The sequence below is a fragment of the Parambassis ranga genome, chromosome 8 (genome assembly GCF_900634625.1).
Source record: "Parambassis ranga chromosome 8, fParRan2.1, whole genome shotgun sequence".
NCBI lineage: Eukaryota > Metazoa > Chordata > Actinopteri > Ambassidae > Parambassis > Parambassis ranga.
In genome coordinates, this window is record NC_041029.1 from 14,712,977 (window position 1) to 14,731,231 (window position 18,255).

Sequence of the window (18,255 nt, forward strand, 5' to 3'; positions counted from 1 at the left end):
ACTAAATACTATTATTTTCCGTACGGTAATTTGCAAGAGTGCTAAAGTGATGCAATAGGCCAAGAGCGATAGAAAAACATTTGGTTAAATATTATCTCGGCGAACTTTTTTATACTGATATAATTACAAATGTATAAAAATATGTATTTATTGTATTAGCTTCTCATAAGACTTCAAAGTTAATGCTGGTCGAAAAATTGAGTGTTTGTATTGTTTTATTTGGCGTGATGACGTCTTCCACAGGCGCGTCGGTTGCTTGGACCCAAAGTGACGTCAAACTAACGCGACAGAGATAAGTTCGAGCGATAACAGTGGATCTTTTGTTGTATTTTGTTCAAAACAGAGTAACATGCCGAAAGTAAAGAGAAGCAGAAAACCACCTCCGGACGGATGGGAGCTTATTGAGCCCACTTTGGACGAACTGGATCAGAAAATGAGAGAAGGTAGGCCGATTGAAGATGGTTTCTACCGATGTGCCGCACAATATGTAGCTACTTCGTGTGGTTGTGAAATTTCTAAAACTGTGTATCCTCATACCACAGGAATGGACAACTTTAGATAAAGGAACGTTGTTTTAAACAGATGTATAGACGTTTGATTCTAGTTTAGTGGCAAAAAATGCTTCAATACCAATTTCCCTGTTTGTTGTGTTACCGATACATTTCTGTTTCCCAAGCTAACGTTTTTGATTGTCCTCCATGTTTCAGCTGAAACGGAGCCTCATGAGGGGAAGCGAAAGGTTGAGTCCCTCTGGCCTATTTTCAGGCTGCATCATCAGCGGAGTCGATACATTTACGACCTCTTCTACAAAAGGAAAGCCATTAGCAGAGGTAGACTTAGCATTTTCTGTTCCTCATTCCCATTTCTCATTTCTGCCAAGACCTGTCTAACATGTTCATTCAGTATATCTGTGGATGCTCTCATTCATCCAGGTCATAGACATTTCCAAGAGTTTAGTCTTGGAAATGTTCATTCGGTGCTTTTAATAAGTATATTATTTTTATCTAAAACTCTGGAACTCATTTATTGCCTTAATGTACATGGCACCTCACCGTGCTGTCTCTCTCTCTCTCTCCGTTTGTGTCCTTGCAGAGCTGTATGAGTATTGTATAAAAGAGGGATATGCAGACAAGAACCTGATTGCCAAGTGGAAGAAGCAGGGCTACGAGATTCTGTGCTGCCTGCGGTGCATTCAAACACGAGACACCAACTTTGGAACTAACTGCATCTGCAGAGTGCCCAAGAGCAAGCTAGAAGTTGTAAGTCTAACTGTACCTCTGTGTCCATTTAAAGAGTCATAGTATGTAAAATCCACATTTTTTGTTGTCCCCTCATGACAGACAATGTTGTGCTCTTTAGTTGCCCCGACAATGCTTCTGCTTTTTTTCAGCAGTCAATATGCATTTAACTAACCCCTGCTGCATCTTTCCTGTCTGCAGGGACGGATCATCGAGTGCACCCACTGTGGATGCAGAGGATGCTCTGGCTAAAGTTTTTGGACTTTCTGTTTGGGCTCATCCAGTCTCCAACCCCGAGGCATCTTTTATTTGAGTCACCTGACATCCTCTGCTGCCCTTTTTTATAGGGGATCAATATCTTTGAACTTTTCTATGTTTAAACACAGGGGAAAGGTACACTGAGAGGGGGCCATATTGTCTAAATTAGTTTTTCTGTGTGTATCCAAATAAAACCCTCTGTCAACCAGTAAAAGCTCAACTAGCTCAACTAGTTGTTTCTGGATCAGGCCTTTCATTCCAGCTTATTTTATCCACTGTGAAGTTCATTAGTGATGTGTTTTACTTCATTTAAAGAGGGCTGGAAAGGAAATAACAAATGTTTTTCTTCATTGTTGTTATTGTTGTATCATTTAAAATAAAACATTTCAGATTCACGTTTCATGTTTTACTTGTTGAAAATAAAGTAAAGGTTTGTTGTTAGACTTTTGTGATCAAACAAGAGATTTCCTAAATTTCTTCACTCACTTTGGTTTATGCAAAATACATTTTATTTATTAAAATTTAGGCACCAGCTACGGTACACTGTATACATTCATTTTATTCCTAGACATCCCTTTTAGTGGTTTTTAAGAACATCACAGACACACACCAGTATGTCTTCATGTCCTGTTAGTTTGACTGAACTAAGTCTTCGAGTGCAAAAACTAACTCCACTAAATTTCAGAAAACAAACGTGGCTATAATTTCCATACTATTTTTTAAATATGGTTTTTGTAGTCAAATTTGAGGATCACATGTCACAGATAATGATGCTGAAACAAGCACAAGCCTACACGGAGTGCTGCTCACACACTTTGCAGAACTGTTGCATCCTTTCACGTGGCTTCGTGAGTGCACCACCTTTCCTTCTGCTGCTCCAGCAGGGCAATTAGACGTTTTCACAGATGAGCATTTATAATTCATGACACCTCAAGCAGTCACACATCCGTCACCGCTAACGCAAGTCACACACACACACAGCACATGTCTGTTAGGTGTGGTTGATGTTTATGCAAGTTCCTGCTGCATCTCAAAGCTAGAAGACAAGACTATTGGAATAAAAGTCAACATTCACATCGTGCTTTATTAAAATCCATCGTTCAGGGCTGACATGAGCGCAGCTCCCCCTCGTGATGAGATACAAAAGGTAGACATATGGCAACTTAAGGACACTGAGTGACGACAAGTTAAGCACACTGTGGTATGGCTTATTCAGATTACATTCACCTTTCTGCAGTAGAGGAATGATAGCTACAAAAAAAGTCGATGTAACATCCGAGCAGAAAAAAAAAGTCTTAATTTAAGCACTTAAACACAAAAAGGCATCAAAAGCAGCAAAATTAAAAACCAAAAGCTGCTGAATGGAACGTGTGATGTTAGAGGGAAGGACAGCAGCCTGGACCCCACACTGATTGACCTTTCACAATAAAAGTCTGACCATGCAGTCACAAATACATCTTGGATACAGAAATGCAGCGCCATCAGAATGACGAGGGCTGATTGAAAAGTTCGTTTTGTGCACGCGCAGTCCACCCTCCACCCTCCTATTCATGGACCACCTTAGGTGATGAGCCCTTGAGACTGAGGTAGCAGACGACCGCATGAAGAAGGCAGATGTCGTTCATTTGTCGGACAGTTCATGACTTCAAACTTTCTGCTTAGTCCCTCAAAGTTAAATTGCGCTTGCACATAACACGAGGTCTCCTTCTACCTCCAGCTACTTCAACCAGCCCTCATAGTGACAGTAAAAGCTAAAATCTAAGATTCTCCTTCAGTGTTGTTTCACTGGCCAACATGACAAAAAAATTAAAACAATAAATAACACAAGAGAGCTCTGTTCATAGTGCACCCACAGCAAAGACTCATTAAATAACGTTTTTTTTGATGGCACATTTTCCGCAGTCCTCAGCATCTGGTCAGTTCCTCTGAATACAACAACAGAAATTTCACCAACACATTGATCACCCTGGCACAAGACAGTCTCATGCTGACACCACAACACTCTCACACAACTTTAAGACTACAGTGAACTTCAATACATTTAGGTTAAGTAGATTTTTTTTTAAATCTTCCTGACTCTGTGAGTAATTATTGAAATGCTCACCAGCAATGACAGGCTTTATTGTTTGGCTTCTGCTGGGTGAATATATGTGATGGCCACTATGTTTTTGGACATGCAATTCACACAGCGAACACACCTCCTCATGCACATCACAACACCACCACCACCGCCACCGCCACCACCACCCCACACCCAAAACAAAAGAAGCCTGTGGGAATGTATCCTCACTTAAAATCCAACATCCGGCCTCACAGCGGTGGACATTCATCTGCAGGAATGTGTGTTAAAAACTGAAAAAATGTGCATGTGAGTCAAAACAAAACAACAAATTAAAAAGCACAGATTTCAGAGCGATTGGTCGTTGCGTGTCACAAAGCCAGCTGTAACAAGCCCGCTTATCAGGTTTCACACACAAACTGTCCTGGACGGGCAGAAAATGTCAGCATATGTGAGTGTGTTACAGTAATCCTGAAAAACATGTTTACGTATAGTTTGGAGCCGCTCGGTGACTGCTAAGTGTTAACACAGAGCTGTGATTGAATCTGAGGTGAGGTGGCTAACACGCTAACACACACAGCCATGTTGGGTTGGGATAAAATAGTGTGTGTGGAAGTGGAAAACACAGGACAATAACTTGAGCTGACATTCACACTCTGTCTCTGAGGGACAGCAGAGAGGAGGACAGATAGAACAACAAGCAGTGCACTGTCCTGGAACTAAACTGACCTTATTAAGATCGGCTTTAAAAGTGTCACAGATGACTCCTGTGTGTAAGAATCCTCCCCCCCAGTATAATCACAGATTTAGTCAGATTTTGTATAAAACGCTGGTGGTGTAGTTAAAACTAAAACAAGGTGCTGCTGCACTACTGCCGGTGTCGGGCTGTAGGTACCGTTGAGTGATGAGCTGGCTGAGGTAGAGCAGTATCTGGCTGTCCTCCTCGCCTAGTCCCAGCTGCTCGTGCAGGAAGCAGCGCCGGCGGGCCTCCACGACCTCTGGTCCCTCGGCGAAGCTGACAGGCAGGTGGAGGTGGTGGGTGAAGGTGAACAGGAAGGCCTTGGCCGTCAGGTGACAGAGCGTGCTCTGTACGTGGAGGAAGAAGGTGGAGCCGCGGCGGATGTAGGTGCGGTGGTCGGCGATGTTGGCGAGGAGTTGGTCCCGATACGGAGGGCAGCGTAAGGTCTTCTGGTCGACGTCCAGGATGGAGATGTAGCGGCTGTAGCGGGAGAGCGAGTAAAGCATGCTGGAGCCCACAGGAGAGGCGACTCTGAGGGGGACAGAAGTCAGACACAGTCAGTGTTTACTGGTATCAGCTTTGATATTAAACATTATCAGGGTCGTACCACTCTGACCTCGACAGTCCTGACACCGAACAGCTGACTCTTTCTGTGTTGTTGCTATATGTGAAGAAGTCAGGATGGATCAGCACTAGGGATGTCCCGTTCCGATCACGTGATCGGAAATCGGGCCCGATTACGTGATTTCAGACTCGATCGGAATCGGACATTACCTCCCAATCAGAACTCAGATATATATTTATTAGGGCTCTCAAAGTTAACGCCTTCTGTGCAGGGTGGCTCTGTGTCCTGCAACGACTGAGTTCCTATTTGCCTTTATAGAGAAACCTCGGTATCGGCAGATACTCAAAATCGAATGACTCGGAGGCAAAAAAACCTGATCGGGACATCCCTAATCAGCACCATTATCCAATACACAATTTAGTAAATACAGTGGCCAATATCCAGCGTTAATATTAGATCAGTGCAACCAGTGCAAGCTGACAATGACTAATGATTAAAGTAAGCTTCACAAACACATTATAGCAAACAATGCTACAGGAAAGAGAAACCCCAAACCCCAGAAATGCCCTTCCTGTCCCTTATTTTGATAAATCAGTTTGGTTATTAGAGCCTGCTGTCAGCCTGCCAGGGGTGTGGCAAATTGAATTTGCCTCATGTTTATGTCTCAGTTATTTCTTGACCTCAATGAGTATAATATATGAAACGGGTCCATGCATTTCATAATCAATATGACGAATGTATCCAGAGTGGCTCTACATCAAAGCACCTTAAAAAAAGCTATAGATGGACAGCCCACGCTGACATAAAGAAGCTGGGTCGAAGAACACAAAGGGGATTTATTAACATGTGCAAGGTTGAATAGCGGTATAGTTGTTGGTGTGAGTCATCGAGGACTGAGTCAGACCCGATGAGTCACAGCAGAGTAAGGTGTGATGCTAACTACAATCATCATTCAAACCTTGATGGAGACTTTCGTCAGTCGCCTGTCAGCTTGAATTAAATGGTACATACCTCTGTAATCCGATGAGTTTCCACCTCTGCAGGTCAGTCAGGGTGAAGGGACAGGACAGCCACGCTTGGACCCTCTCTCCACACTTCCCAGGAGCAGGTACAAAGAGAGCCAGAGCAGCAACTAGCCGGCGGACTCTCCCCTCATCTGCCCCAAGCACCACCAGCGTTCGTCCACTCAGCAGACACCACAGAGCTTGCATGGCGAAGGGGTACTGACGCACAAACCTCAAGGCCCCTTGCCCAGCCTTCTTCCTCTGACGCAGGGTCACCATTCCCCCGTAGCCAAGGGGAGAGGCAGCCCGATCAGACCCTGTGGAAGCACTCATGGTGCAGTCTGAACCATCCTCCAACGAGGCACGGGAGACTGCATCTCCTAGGAGGCCCACAGGCAGCTCCAGCCCCGCTGCAGGGCTCTCTGAGCACGGAGATCCCACAGTGTAGTCATCCTGGAGTGGGAGGAGGGCCTGGGGCTCCTGGTTGACCACTAAGGTTTGACAGGGTTGTGGCGGGGAGCCCTGGCTCAAACCAGGCACCACCTCTGGGGCCTCATAAAGGAACCCCTCCTGGGCCATACAGCACGCTGTGTCTATGGGAACCAGCAACGCAGACCCATTCACTCCCTCATACTCATCTTCTCTACTGGCCTCCAGCTCTGAAACCACTTCCAGCAAAGACACAGGTGTCTGGTCTCCCCCGTTGTCCTCATCCTCTCCTGCAGTGGTCTCCATGTCGTCACTGCTACTCTCCCTCTCCATGTCAGTGTTTTGGTCAGGGTCAGGGGTCAAGTCAGAATAAGGATCAGGAGCTTCAGACTTCGTACTAGCCAAACTCTGTAGGTTCTCTGCTTGGTCCAGTCCGCTCTTATCGCTGCTCACACTTCCTTTGGTCTCCTCTGAGCTCTCCTGGGTCTCTAGAGTCTGGTCTGATGGTGAGGACTCGAGATGGCTCTCCCCAACTCCAAGCTCACTTTCCTGAGTATGGCTGGTCTCAGAGGCTGGGTCTGGAGGTTCCAGTGAATCTAGCTCAAGAGGCTCTGGTCCCAGCACAATAGGAGGCGGATTTAGGAGTACAAAGTTGTCTATGGCATGGTTCACAGCACAGAACGGTCTAAGTGTTCCCATTTCGTCTTCATCGTCATCACCGAGGTCTTCCTCAAACAGGAAGTTGGCAACTTTCTGTTTCCTGCGTAGTGCTTTGTCCAGGCGGCGGGTGTGCAAGTAACACCAGTCCCCTCGGAAACTCTTCTCGGTCTCCTTCAGGAGCTCCATGGTGGCCTCATAGAAAGTCTCATCACAGAGCTCCTGCAGGGTCTTCAGACGCTTGTCAAAACATTTGGCCGACTTGGCTTTGATCAGCTGTGGCGTGTAGGACGGCCTGCGTTTAACCCCCTCTTCTTCATCCTCCTCCGGTTCTTCTTCACCTCTTTGATCGTCAACCTGCCCTTCTGGTCCTCTGCTGCCTTTTTCACTGTAACTAAAGGGGCTGGAGAGTTTTGCATATTTGTCCAAGAGCACCTCACACTCGCTCAGGCACTCGCTCATACATTTCTGGCAGGCGACGGCGTGAGGATCCCGGCGTGGACGGCGGTGGTAGGAGCTGATCTGTTTCAGCAGGTCTCGGTGTTCATAGATGCTCTTCTCTACATTCGCGAGCTCATTTGCCTTCTCCACAGCGTGGGCGGAGTACATGCGCTGAGGCCCCGCCTCTCTCTGCAGCCCCTCCTCCCGCTGCAGCACAGAGTGAGTGTACCTGAGGACGACAAAACGGTCAGTGAGCAAACAGCGAATGTCTTAAAACAGAGTCATCCCAACAGTGCATCACCCACCCAGGAGGTGAGAGTGCGTAGGGTGACTACTGATTGACCAGAAAGCAGAAGACCACAGCAGAGTTTACCACAAGCAGGAAGAGGCATGGAAAGAACAGGAATGAGGAAGCACGGATATTGGCCACATATTAACTCGGTTTCACTTCACTATAATGACCCTCTTTGTTCGGACTTTTTTTTTTCCAACAGGGGGACAAAACCATTATACAGAAACATTCATGCTCCCCAAGGATGGATCCTGCTGACTTAATTCAGTCTACTTAAAATAGATTAGAAAACAGAAATGCATTGTGCCCAGAGGATCTACTATGATGAAATAAAACAGAATATGTAATTCCTGGAGAAATTATACACATTCATACACATTATGTCAAAATAAAACATCATTATTTTCATTTTTCATGACCCCACATGGCATAGATTCTCAAATATATTGTGTTTATTAAAATTAACCAAGTCTTACTCGAGGTCCCGGAGCTTCCTCTGGAGTTCCTTGGCAAACGCTCTCCTGTTTCCAGCCTTCAGACACTCTGATGCTTGTGAGAAGCGAAGGGACAGTTCCTGGAACTGCAACATGATTTTCTTCTCGTCTGCTGCGACGTATGCCATGCAGAAGGGCCGCACAAAGCCCCTCGCCTCCAGGTCGTAAAGGGTAAGGTGATGGACATAGGCGAAAGCCCCCTCCTTTGAGTCACCCAGCACCACCCTGGAGTCCTCCACAAAGCTGAGCCGCGGGTATCCGCTGCCAGGCGGATGCCCTACAAAGGAGGCTTGGTAGTCCACTGACATGATGCGCAGGGAGAAGTAGTTGAGATCGAAGGTGCCGCAGACTTTGGGGTCCTCGGGGATGGTGAGGAGAGGCTGAGGACCCACCTGCTCTGAGAACTCTGAGATGAGGATGAAGTCTTTAGTGAACTTGGCGTAGGAGGTTTTGGCCCAGGGGTTGGAGTCAGCCAGCGGGTGGAGTGGAACAGAGAACTCCTCTGGCAGAGGCCAGGGGTCAGGATATGACTGGCCATACTCTTCCTCTTTAGTGAAAGCCACCACGTCTGGGGAGCCTATCATAGTGGTGATGTTGAGCCAGGCATGAGAAGCAGGACACAGATCGCAGCACCACCAGCAGTCATAAAAACCCCATCAGAGTACAGAGGCGGAGGGCAGCTGCATAAAGTGCAGTCATTCTGCTGTCACTGTACAGACAGCACTGCTCTCAGTGGGGCTAATGGAGCTGTTGATCCAGCAGTGGAGATTATCCACATTAAAATCAATTATTTACAAAGAGGGGGCCCTCCAGCAGAGAGGGCCCAAAATCCAGCTGTGCCCCTGCAAGGGACGAGTCCACTGAACCTGATCCTTAACACAGAAATAAAAGCAGACAGGTTTACCAGACACACAACTCAGCGCCTCCGTTAACAAAAGCAATTATCCAGCGCCAGTCACAGAGTCCGAGCAGGCAGCAGATCATTCATGCTGCGCAGGAAGACCAGCATCAGGGCACGGGTCCGCTCCTCCTCCGCCTCACGTCTTCATGCGCCGCGTCCATCACGTTAATGTTAATTTTTGTACCGTAAGTGCGACCGAAACACCGTTTACAGACAGCGGAGATGCATTTAACGTCCACATCCAAAGACGGACGCCATGTTTACCCAGCTGGTTGTCGTCTGGTCAGGTGATCAATCCTCCGCCCATCTGGAGAAAATCCACCTAAAACGGAAATTTCTTGAACAATATACTGAAAGATTTTGATGCAAAGTTGATTTACTTTTCACTTGTGAACCTTAGAAGTCACTAATTCACTATCATTTAAACAGTTTAACAGGTCTAAACATTTTTATTTATTGTATTGATATTCTTTAATTTCTTTTTTACTGTATTTATTTTTTTTTTTTTTTTACAAACATTGATTCTCTTCTAGTTTTCTGTCATGTAAAAGAAATTGTAAAATTAAAATAAATTGTCTATATTTTAAAATTCTAATTCTGTTTTATATTAGACGTCGGCGGTCCCGGATTTTACGACAGTGTTGCGACGTTGTTTGCGGCAGTTTTTGACAGGCAGGCGCGGATTTTGTAAACAGAGCTAACAGTTCTGCCTGTAAAAGTTTAAGAAAGTGCATTTGTATAAGTGGTGGTGATTTTATCGATCAGTAGTTTCTTTAGTGAGGGGGACCTGAGTCCACTGGTGACTACTTTTTAGCACTTTGCAAAACTTTATTAGAGCGGGTATGGCTCTAAGTAGCCACTTCAGCTAACATGCTAACGCAACAGAGACACCGCAACACTGAAGCTGCCTGGAGGACGGTCAGGGCTGCACCAAGCGAGGGCAGCCAGGCATGTTAGTAGTGCACCTCATTGGGAAATCATTGCTTCGTTCGGGACTACAACGGTTCGGGGTCCAGCGGAGGTATTTCTGTGCAGCTCAGAGTGCCCGGTGTCCCGAAACACCACAGGAGGAGGCAGACATGATCCGGAACCGGGCTCAGATCAAGAAGGTCCTCTGCGTGGCAGAGAAGAACGATGCAGCGAAGGGGATCTCCGAGATTATGTCTGGCGGCAGGGCCAGGAGGGTTAGTCACATGACAACAAACAATCAGTTTTTAGTGATTAGTGATCTGGACAGATTATTATGTATGAGACAGATTACCAGGGTTGGGATTGTGGCCCATCTCACACTGGCACAGTTATTTATTATAGTTAACATAACACACCTTCCCATTGAGCACCTTTACCTCCCCAAGTCCCATTCCACTTTAGTACTCGATCTACTAGAGAATTATCTATTTAAGTCAAATTTAAGGTCGCTCAAACACAAATTTAATCCATATTAATGTCATTGTTAAACAGCACCGTCTTAGATGAGCCACTATGGATTAACAATGAAAGGATTAATAAAGTATTATAAACACTTTTGACAGCAACAACAGCCAAAATGTGTCCTCATACCCCTACAGAAGAATGTGAGAAGGTAGCATGGTCTCTGACAGACAAATGATGAAAGTTGTGGTGGTGAGCAGGGTCACTATAACGACTAACAGACACACAAAACCACAGTTGTAGTGATTTAAGTGTCAGAGCAGACTCTACTCTTGTTACAGTTACAGTTTCCTCCAGTGCTGATTTTTTGTGTTCTCTTTTAGAGGGAAGGAATGTCAAAGTTTAATAAAATATATGAGTTTGAATATCATCTTTTTGGTCAGGTAAGCAGAGAAAAAAACATCAAATCTACACACCTGCCTGTTTTTTTTGCTCCACACTGTCTCTGATTTCTGTTCTCATTTTGCACCAGAATGTATCAGTAGCAATGACATCAGTGTCGGGGCATTTACTCGCTCTGGAGTTCAAAGCTCCGTTCCAGAAATGGTGAGTTTAAAAACTGTTTCTTTGGCACATTATCCGGAACACTGCATCATGACATTGTTTGTACTTTCTCTTTAAAGGCACAGCTGTAACCCTGTGCTGCTGTTTGATGCAGAGGTGGAGAAGTATTGTCCTGATAACATGATACAGATTAAGGTGAGCTCACCTCTTTTCTTTACTCCTTCATTTTGTCCTCTTTGACCTCTTTCTTTCTTTCTTCTTCTCTGTAGCGGACGTTGGAGAAGGAGGCGAGGCAGTGCCAGGCTTTGATCATCTGGACTGATTGTGACAGAGAGGGAGAAAACATCGGTTATGAAATCATAGACGTTTGCAAAGCAGGTATAGAAAATAAGCTTGTGTTTGTTTTGGGCCATAGAGTTGATGATTTCTGTGCATTTGTCTATGAATGGATAACAGTTAATGTTTTTTTCAGTGAAGCCCAATTTACAATTGTTTCGGGCAAAGTTTTCTGAGATCACACCTAACTCAATTCGGAGAGCCTGTGAGACACTAACAGAGCCAGATGTTAACGTCAGCGATGCTGTTGATGTCCGGCAGGAACTGGACTTGCGAATAGGTGAGGTAGCGCTCTGACAGTGTGTCACGTAGAACAGAGGGGCAGCTGCAGGCTGTTGATGTGAGCCTCGGTCTCCTGTTCTCATTTTCTGCAGGTGCATCCTTCACTCGTTTCCAGACGCTTCGCCTGCAGAAGATCTTTCCAGAGTCTTTGGCCAATCAGCTGATCTCATACGGCAGCTGTCAGTTCCCCACTCTGGGCTTTGTGGTGGAGCGGTTCAAAGCTATCCAAGCGTTCATACCCGAGACTTTCTACAAGATTAAAGGTACAAAACTCACCCAAGTAGATACTTGAAAGACCATGAGAATACAAGGATGGAGGGTTTCCTGTCTGTGTTTGTCTCAGTGGTCCATGAGGTGGAGGAGGACATGGTGGAGTTCAGCTGGAAAAGAAACCGTCTTTTCAATCACACAGCTTGCCTGGTGCTCTATCAGATCTGCATGGAGGTGTGTGCCTGTTTGTCATTGTGTCCATGAATCTATGTTTATTTTAGTTATAATCTGATGACAAATCCACAACTGTCACAGAAAAACACAGATTGATTTTCAACCTGATGATACCTTATAATACTTAGCTAGTTTTTTCCAGTTCCCACAGAGCATAGTGTGTCAGAAGGGCTCAATCAAAACCTGCTGACCTGCATGAATATGCTTCAAAATCCACACGTGAAAAGAGAATATTATTTTATTCTTTTCCAGAATCCCATAGCAACAGTCACCTCAGTAACCAGCAAACCCAAGAGCAAATGGAGGCCACTGCCTTTAGACACTGTGGTAAGAAAATAAAGACAAAACAACTACACACACACACACACACACAAAGACACAAAGACTATGAACAGACTTCTACATTTGTCTGACATACAGGAGCTGGAGAAACTGGCCTCTCGGAAGCTCAAAATAAACGCCAAAGAGACCATGAAAATAGCAGAAAAACTTTATACCCAAGGGTGAGTGTGTGAGGTTCATACAGTCAAAATTGATCTTGTTTTTATTTACAAAATGACCTTCTGATACGTGATCTATGAGTAAAAAAGAGTTTGTGTGACTCCGTCGACGCTCAGGTTTATCAGCTATCCGCGCACAGAGACCAACATTTTCCCCGAGAACCTGGCTCTCGCTCCTCTGGTGGAGCAGCAGACACACAGTCCGAACTGGGGGACGTTTGCCCAGCGTGTGCTCGACCAGCCGGGTGGTCCTACTCCACGGCAGGGCAAGAACTCTGACCAAGCCCACCCTCCCATACACCCCACAAAGTTCACCAACACGCTGCAGGTAGGTCAGGAAAAGGTCAGCTAAAGCTCACATTTGGACAGAAAAACAAAATGTTTCTTTTCTTTCTCAGGGCAACGAAGGACGTCTGTATGAGTTCATTGTTCGCCACTTCCTGGCTTGTGTATCCCAAGATGCTTTGGGGCAGGAGACGGTGGTGGACATAGACATCGCCCAGGAGAAATTCTCCACCTCAGGACTCATGATCATTGCCAGAAACTACTTGGACGTTTACCCATATGACAGGTGGAGCACAAAGGTACAGCATACAGACACTAAACGCTTCACAAAAAAATCACTTCCTGCTGTTTGTGTGCAGTTTGTCATATTAATCTGTTTTTTAGTTGATCCCGGTGTATGAACAAGGCTCCCAGTTCCAGCCTTCTGCTATTGAGATGGTGGACGGACAGACGAGCCCGCCGCAGCTGCTCACCGAAGCCGACCTCATCTCACTGATGGAGAAGCATGGCATTGGTAAATATCACTTTGTCTGACTGTAGCCATTACTAATTGTGGACTGTGCCCAGCAAAGGTGTGACAGGCCCCTTCGATAGCTCAGTTGGTAGAGCGGAGGACTGTAGAAGAGTGTTGATATCCTTAGGTCGCTGGTTCAAATCCGGCTTGAAGGAGTAATGTTTTGTATAGAAAAAACACTCAAATAACTTATAATACAAATTCACCAATGTGGTAAGTGCTTGGGCAAAGGGATTTTATGTTGCTATAATAAACAGATTTTTCCCAGCAGAGCAATCTCCACGTCAGTGTTTTCTGAGCTGAGGTTGCACCATAATGTGTTTATGTCAGGACATAGTGATTACTGACTCCTGGTGTACACAGGAAGTAGTGCAGCCTGACCCCTTCGATAGCTCAGTTGGTAGAGCGGAGGACTGTAGGTGGATTGTGCTGATATCCTTAGGTCGCTGGTTCAAATCCGGCTCGAAGGAGGATCTTTTTGTCGACTTATCAATCAGACCAGTCTCTTTTGTTGCATCAGTTATGGGTCAGAAAATATGAAAACAAAAGAAACATGAAACAAAATCTAGACAAGATGAAGCACTTTATACAGTTTGTCTCTCCACTGGCACTCGTACACACACACAAGGATTTTTTGAAACTGGACCCCTTCGATAGCTCAGTTGGTAGAGCGGAGGACTGTAGGTGTATTTGTACTGATATCCTTAGGTCGCTGGTTCAAATCCGGCTCGAAGGAGGATCTTTTTAATTGCTTCAAGGTACCATAAATGATGCTGGATTTCTATCACTACCTCAGCATATAGTGGTAACTGTGTTTATATGTTACAGGCACTGATGCGACTCATGCAGACCACATTGAGACTATAAAGAGTCGCATGTATGTGGGCCTAACAGCAGACCAGAGGTTTCTCCCCGGAGAGCTGGGCATGGGACTCGTGGAGGGTATGCACACACACACATATACACACACAGTATACTGAAGGCTTTGATACACAGCTACATTATATGGTTTTTAGGTTATAACTCGATGGGCTATGAGATGTCAAAACCAAACCTACGTGCAGAATTGGAGGCGGATCTCAAGCTGGTGTCAGAGGGCAGGAAGGACAAACAGAGCGTGCTGCAGCACCACATCCAGAAATACAAGACAGTGTTCATCGAGTCTGTCAGGAAGGCAAAGAAGTTGGTAGCCTTTTGTTGTAATTCTGTGTCTGATGTTTCTTCTGTATTCAAATCACTGTGCGTCTTTTGCTGCTGATTCAGGTTAGATGAAGCCCTGACACCGTATCTAGGGGCAGCTCAGGCGATCACTGAGGTGGAGCAGCAGGACATGGAGATGCCGCTGCCGGTGAGGAAGTGTCCACACTGTGGTCGGGACATGGTGCTGAAGAAGAAGAGGGAGGGAAACGGGTGAGATGAGATGAATGTTTTTTAACCCCCTTTTTTTTTCTCCCTGCTGTTGTTTAATTCGCTTAACTGCTCTGTGTCGCCCCCTGCAGTAAGTACCTGTCCTGTGTGGGGTATCCGGCCTGTAAGACAGCAGTGTGGTTCCCAGACATGGTGCTGGAGGTCAGCAGAGACGACAGCATCTGTCCCACCTGTCAGCCTCGGCCCATTCACATGTGAGTATTGACGATTTTACAGTTAATTGAATCAAATGCAGGTTCCAAAAGTTATTATCTATGATGCAAACAGATATGCAGGTGTTTGTATGCATTGGATGGGGTTTTGGTACCAGAAGCTTCCTTGTTTACATTTTGTTGTTAGAGTAGTATTGCCTGCTCATTGTTGAGCGTGTTGTGGTTTTATGCAACAGGCCATGTGGAGGCTAATTGAGAGGCAATGTCCTGTCTGGCTAACAGCTGATATATAATGTCTCTTTGTGTAGTTCTCCGTGTACACACAGTGATGGATTATGTTGCTACAGCTGTGTGTCATCACCGAGGGTCAGACAGAGGCTGTTATGCATGATTCACTCAAGTGTTTTCTGTGGCAGGGGTAAGACAGGGCAAGACACTGTGGACACAAATAGCTCTAATGTGTCAACTATATCTCAAGTGTGTGCAAAAGGCAGTCTTATTGCCAGATGTTGATCTGTTTTGTGGCTATTTACACAATTAGTTAAGTTAGGAAAATGTCGGAGAAAGCCCCATGACACCAGCTCAGACGGACAAACAGGTATGAGATAAGGCAGCATCACAGAGCTGCTAGTTAAACAGCTTCTTAACACATAAACTGGACTTTATTGTGCATTGTTGAGTTCTGTTGCACTACAGCAATTTAAAGGTGCCCGTCGGCCCCGTAGTGGTGCTCAATTTTATGCAAATGTCCTCTGATGCAATGCGAGCGACAACCAGGTAAGAGCCAGACACGCTTTTTTTTTAAAAAAAAAATCACACACAGAAAAACAGAAGCAAAGAAACATTTAAACTGCAGGGAAGTAAAAGACTGCAAAACTCCACGAGGTTAAAAAAGGTCAGAAGTTAAGTTTTCTGACAGGAAGTCATTCAGATTTGTTACAGCACCACGTGAGCCACTGCTGAAAAATTAATAATTCTGAAGTGATGGTGGCTTTAAATGGTTTAATCTTTACTTTACTTCCCTGTTTAGGACTCTGTTTGCATGTTGCTTTCAGCATTCAGCACTCTCGGCTGTGCAAACAAACAAACACAGAAGCTCTCAGTGGCATGAAATGCGTCCAAATTCTTGTTTACACAAGTGGGCGTTAATAACCCCTCGAGCACGTGCCTCAGCTCAGTCCAAATATAGGGCACGCTCGCAAGCAGGCGAGCCAAAGTGCTCCACACCAGCATCTGTTACCATAGCAACCGAGCTGCTACAGAGCTCAAAGTTGAGCTACAGCACTTTACACTATCCGTGTGTGAGTGAGTTCTTTTGAGTTCAGTGAGCATCTCTTCTCTGCTTGTTGGATAATAACTTCAGCTGCTGAGTGCAGGAATAAACTGTTGCTTTTCTGCCTCAGTGGTCACCACGGCAACTTGCTGTAAAACTTTTGTCTTACACACGCGCACATGTTGAAAACAATCAGTTCTTCACACAGTCCAATGCAACAATAAAAAAACCGAAGGAAGGACCTGACAGCTCCCTAAAAGTTTTATTTTATTGCACATTTTTCTTGTCGGCTCGGTCAGAATTCTGTTTTGCCTTCATCAGGTTAAAGTTCAAGTTCCGCCGCGGCAGCCTTCCTCCCATGATGCCTCTGGAATTTGTAGGCTGCATTGGTGGATGTGATGAGACGCTCAGAGAGGTGCTGGACCTGAAATACCTGAGAGCAGGTGGAGGAGGAGGAGGCAGTGCAGGTGGAGGACAGGGAGGAGGAGGAAGAGGAGGAGGACATGACCCTCATCCACCACCCCCAAGGCCCCCCCGAGCCTTGAACCCCAATCCTCGCCCGTCCGTTCCTCCCGTGCCCTCTTGGACAATGCAGCCAAGACCTCCACCAGGTGGCGGTGGCGCGAGTGTCGGCACCAACAGCGACGTGATTGTGTGTAACTGCGGCCAGGAGGCGCTCCTCCTGACCGTGCGCAAAGATGGTCCCAACCAAGGCCGCCAATTCTACAAGTGCAATGCCGGGAGCTGTAACTTCTTCCTGTGGGCAGATCAGCCGAGCCAGCAGGGGGCGCTGCCTGCACAGCGGACTTCACAGCCTCCCAGGCCATCGCTGGGGAACAGAAACACAGTGGGAGGAGGCAGAGGGCAGGACGTAGGTGATCATGAACGAGAGATTATGTGCAACTGCAACGAGGTGGCTGTGACCCGCACGGTGCAGAAAGACGGGCCGAACAAGGGCCGGACGTTCCACACCTGTGGGAAACCCAGAGAGCAGCAGTGTGGCTTCTTCCAGTGGGCTGACGAGAACATGCCTCCACCAGGTTCGTCTCAATGACAAAATGCATGCATGTGCAGGTAGCTTAGCTTAGCTTAGCTGTTAGCTAATGCTTTCCATTATGTCTGACTAAAAGAGAGATGGTTCCAACACTGAGGCCCTGAGGCGTCCTCACACAGTTTCACACATGCAGTGACCTCTGACCTCCTCTGTTCTCTGTCAGGTGGCTTCGGTGGAGGATTTAATGGTGGAGATGGAGGGAGGAAAGTGAAGAAGACGGTGGGAGGCGTTGCTGCTAACAAACCCCCCGCGGCTAGGAAACCGCGCACCTGCGGCATCTGCCACATGCCGGGACACACCCGGGTCACCTGTCCTCAGCGGTGACCGTGGACTTCTGTGGACGTGTAAAAAAACCTTTATTATAAACTCTATGAGAAATGAAGGCATTTTTCACTTTCAGTTTCTCCCAGCTGTGAAGCCTCCTCCTCTCTGCACTGTGCTCCTTCAAGGTGATAGGGTCAAGCTTTAAACTTCATATATATATATATATATATATATATATATATATATATATATAAGAGAGAGACACGTGTTTTCAGCTCTTTTTGCTGCTGGAGGAGGAAAAAAAAAACAATGTGAGAGATGCAGCACACACCGAAGTGTTGAACTGCTTTTAAATCTTGTAGGTGTTTGTAACCACAGTAACCTGACAGCGCTCAGCAGTTAATTGGAAAGTTGCTCCGCTGGCCTTGGATCAAATTGTGTTGCTTGCAGTGTTTTGCTTACTGGAGAATATTGAATAAATAAATGTGCATTTAAATGACAGTTGAGGACTAATTAATGGGTGATTTATTTATTATACATTTGTTTTGGGCAAAGCTACATTAACGCAGAAACAAAGGAATGTTTTCTGCATATTTGAATCCTCATGCTGACGCTAATAAACAGAAATGTTCTTGTCTGTCAGCACAGGTCAGCTTTTGCTTTCATTTTGAGGGTTTTGTTTTTTAGCTCCTTTTGGTTTTGTTTTGAATG

General features: G+C 45.8%; 3 protein-coding genes and 3 non-coding genes across 6 annotated transcripts; 5 read left to right on the forward strand and 1 right to left on the reverse strand.

Moving 5' to 3' along the window:
• The first annotated feature begins 257 nt into the window (after nt 1-257).
• On the forward strand, nt 258-1,892 carry bud31 (BUD31 spliceosome associated protein). Its single transcript, XM_028412452.1, has 4 exons — nt 258-443; nt 708-830; nt 1,093-1,259; nt 1,440-1,892. The coding sequence occupies exons 1-4, from the start codon at nt 350-352 to the stop codon at nt 1,488-1,490; spliced, it is 435 nt and encodes a 144-aa protein (XP_028268253.1). The 5' UTR covers nt 258-349; the 3' UTR covers nt 1,491-1,892.
• Nucleotides 1,893-2,560: 668 nt separating this feature from the next.
• On the reverse strand, nt 2,561-9,342 carry smcr8a (Smith-Magenis syndrome chromosome region, candidate 8a). Its single transcript, XM_028411572.1, has 3 exons — nt 8,159-9,342; nt 5,871-7,619; nt 2,561-4,825 (listed from the first exon to the last, which is right to left on the reverse strand). The coding sequence occupies exons 1-3, from the start codon at nt 8,758-8,760 to the stop codon at nt 4,366-4,368; spliced, it is 2,811 nt and encodes a 936-aa protein (XP_028267373.1). The 5' UTR covers nt 8,761-9,342; the 3' UTR covers nt 2,561-4,365.
• Nucleotides 9,343-10,027: 685 nt separating this feature from the next.
• top3a (DNA topoisomerase III alpha) lies at nt 10,028-18,087 on the forward strand. The gene is made up of 19 exons (XM_028411570.1): nt 10,028-10,261; nt 10,832-10,891; nt 10,981-11,054; nt 11,132-11,207; nt 11,282-11,390; nt 11,485-11,628; nt 11,723-11,893; nt 11,974-12,074; nt 12,327-12,401; nt 12,495-12,577; nt 12,692-12,902; nt 12,973-13,158; nt 13,244-13,373; nt 14,202-14,315; nt 14,390-14,555; nt 14,637-14,783; nt 14,873-14,995; nt 16,548-17,266; nt 17,444-18,087. The coding sequence occupies exons 1-19, from the start codon at nt 10,028-10,030 to the stop codon at nt 17,602-17,604; spliced, it is 3,084 nt and encodes a 1,027-aa protein (XP_028267371.1). The 3' UTR covers nt 17,605-18,087.
• On the forward strand, nt 13,444-13,528 carry trnay-gua (transfer RNA tyrosine (anticodon GUA)). Its single transcript is given in 2 exon segments — nt 13,444-13,480; nt 13,493-13,528. It is a non-coding gene; the product is annotated as a tRNA-Tyr (tRNA).
• Nucleotides 13,756-13,843, forward strand: trnay-gua (transfer RNA tyrosine (anticodon GUA)). The gene is given in 2 exon segments: nt 13,756-13,792; nt 13,808-13,843. It is a non-coding gene; the product is annotated as a tRNA-Tyr (tRNA).
• On the forward strand, nt 14,021-14,109 carry trnay-gua (transfer RNA tyrosine (anticodon GUA)). Its single transcript is given in 2 exon segments — nt 14,021-14,057; nt 14,074-14,109. It is a non-coding gene; the product is annotated as a tRNA-Tyr (tRNA).
• Nucleotides 18,088-18,255: the final 168 nt, after the last annotated feature.

Coding starts and splice junctions, on each gene's coding strand:
- bud31 (XM_028412452.1), top strand. CDS start 350: ATGCCGAAAGTAAAGAGAAGCAGAAAACCACCTCCGGACGGATGGGAG. Junction 444..707: donor GGATCAGAAAATGAGAGAAG/GTAGGCCGATTG, acceptor TCCATGTTTCAG/CTGAAACGGAGCCTCATGAG. Junction 831..1,092: donor AAGGAAAGCCATTAGCAGAG/GTAGACTTAGCA, acceptor GTGTCCTTGCAG/AGCTGTATGAGTATTGTATA.
- smcr8a (XM_028411572.1), bottom strand. CDS start 8,760: ATGATAGGCTCCCCAGACGTGGTGGCTTTCACTAAAGAGGAAGAGTAT. Junction 7,620..8,158: donor AGGAAGCTCCGGGACCTCGA/GTAAGACTTGGT, acceptor TGTCGTCCTCAG/GTACACTCACTCTGTGCTGC. Junction 4,826..5,870: donor AAACTCATCGGATTACAGAG/GTATGTACCATT, acceptor TGTCCCCCTCAG/AGTCGCCTCTCCTGTGGGCT.
- top3a (XM_028411570.1), top strand. CDS start 10,028: ATGTTAGTAGTGCACCTCATTGGGAAATCATTGCTTCGTTCGGGACTA. Junction 12,075..12,326: donor TCTATCAGATCTGCATGGAG/GTGTGTGCCTGT, acceptor ATTCTTTTCCAG/AATCCCATAGCAACAGTCAC. Junction 14,556..14,636: donor TCTGTCAGGAAGGCAAAGAA/GTTGGTAGCCTT, acceptor CTGCTGATTCAG/GTTAGATGAAGCCCTGACAC.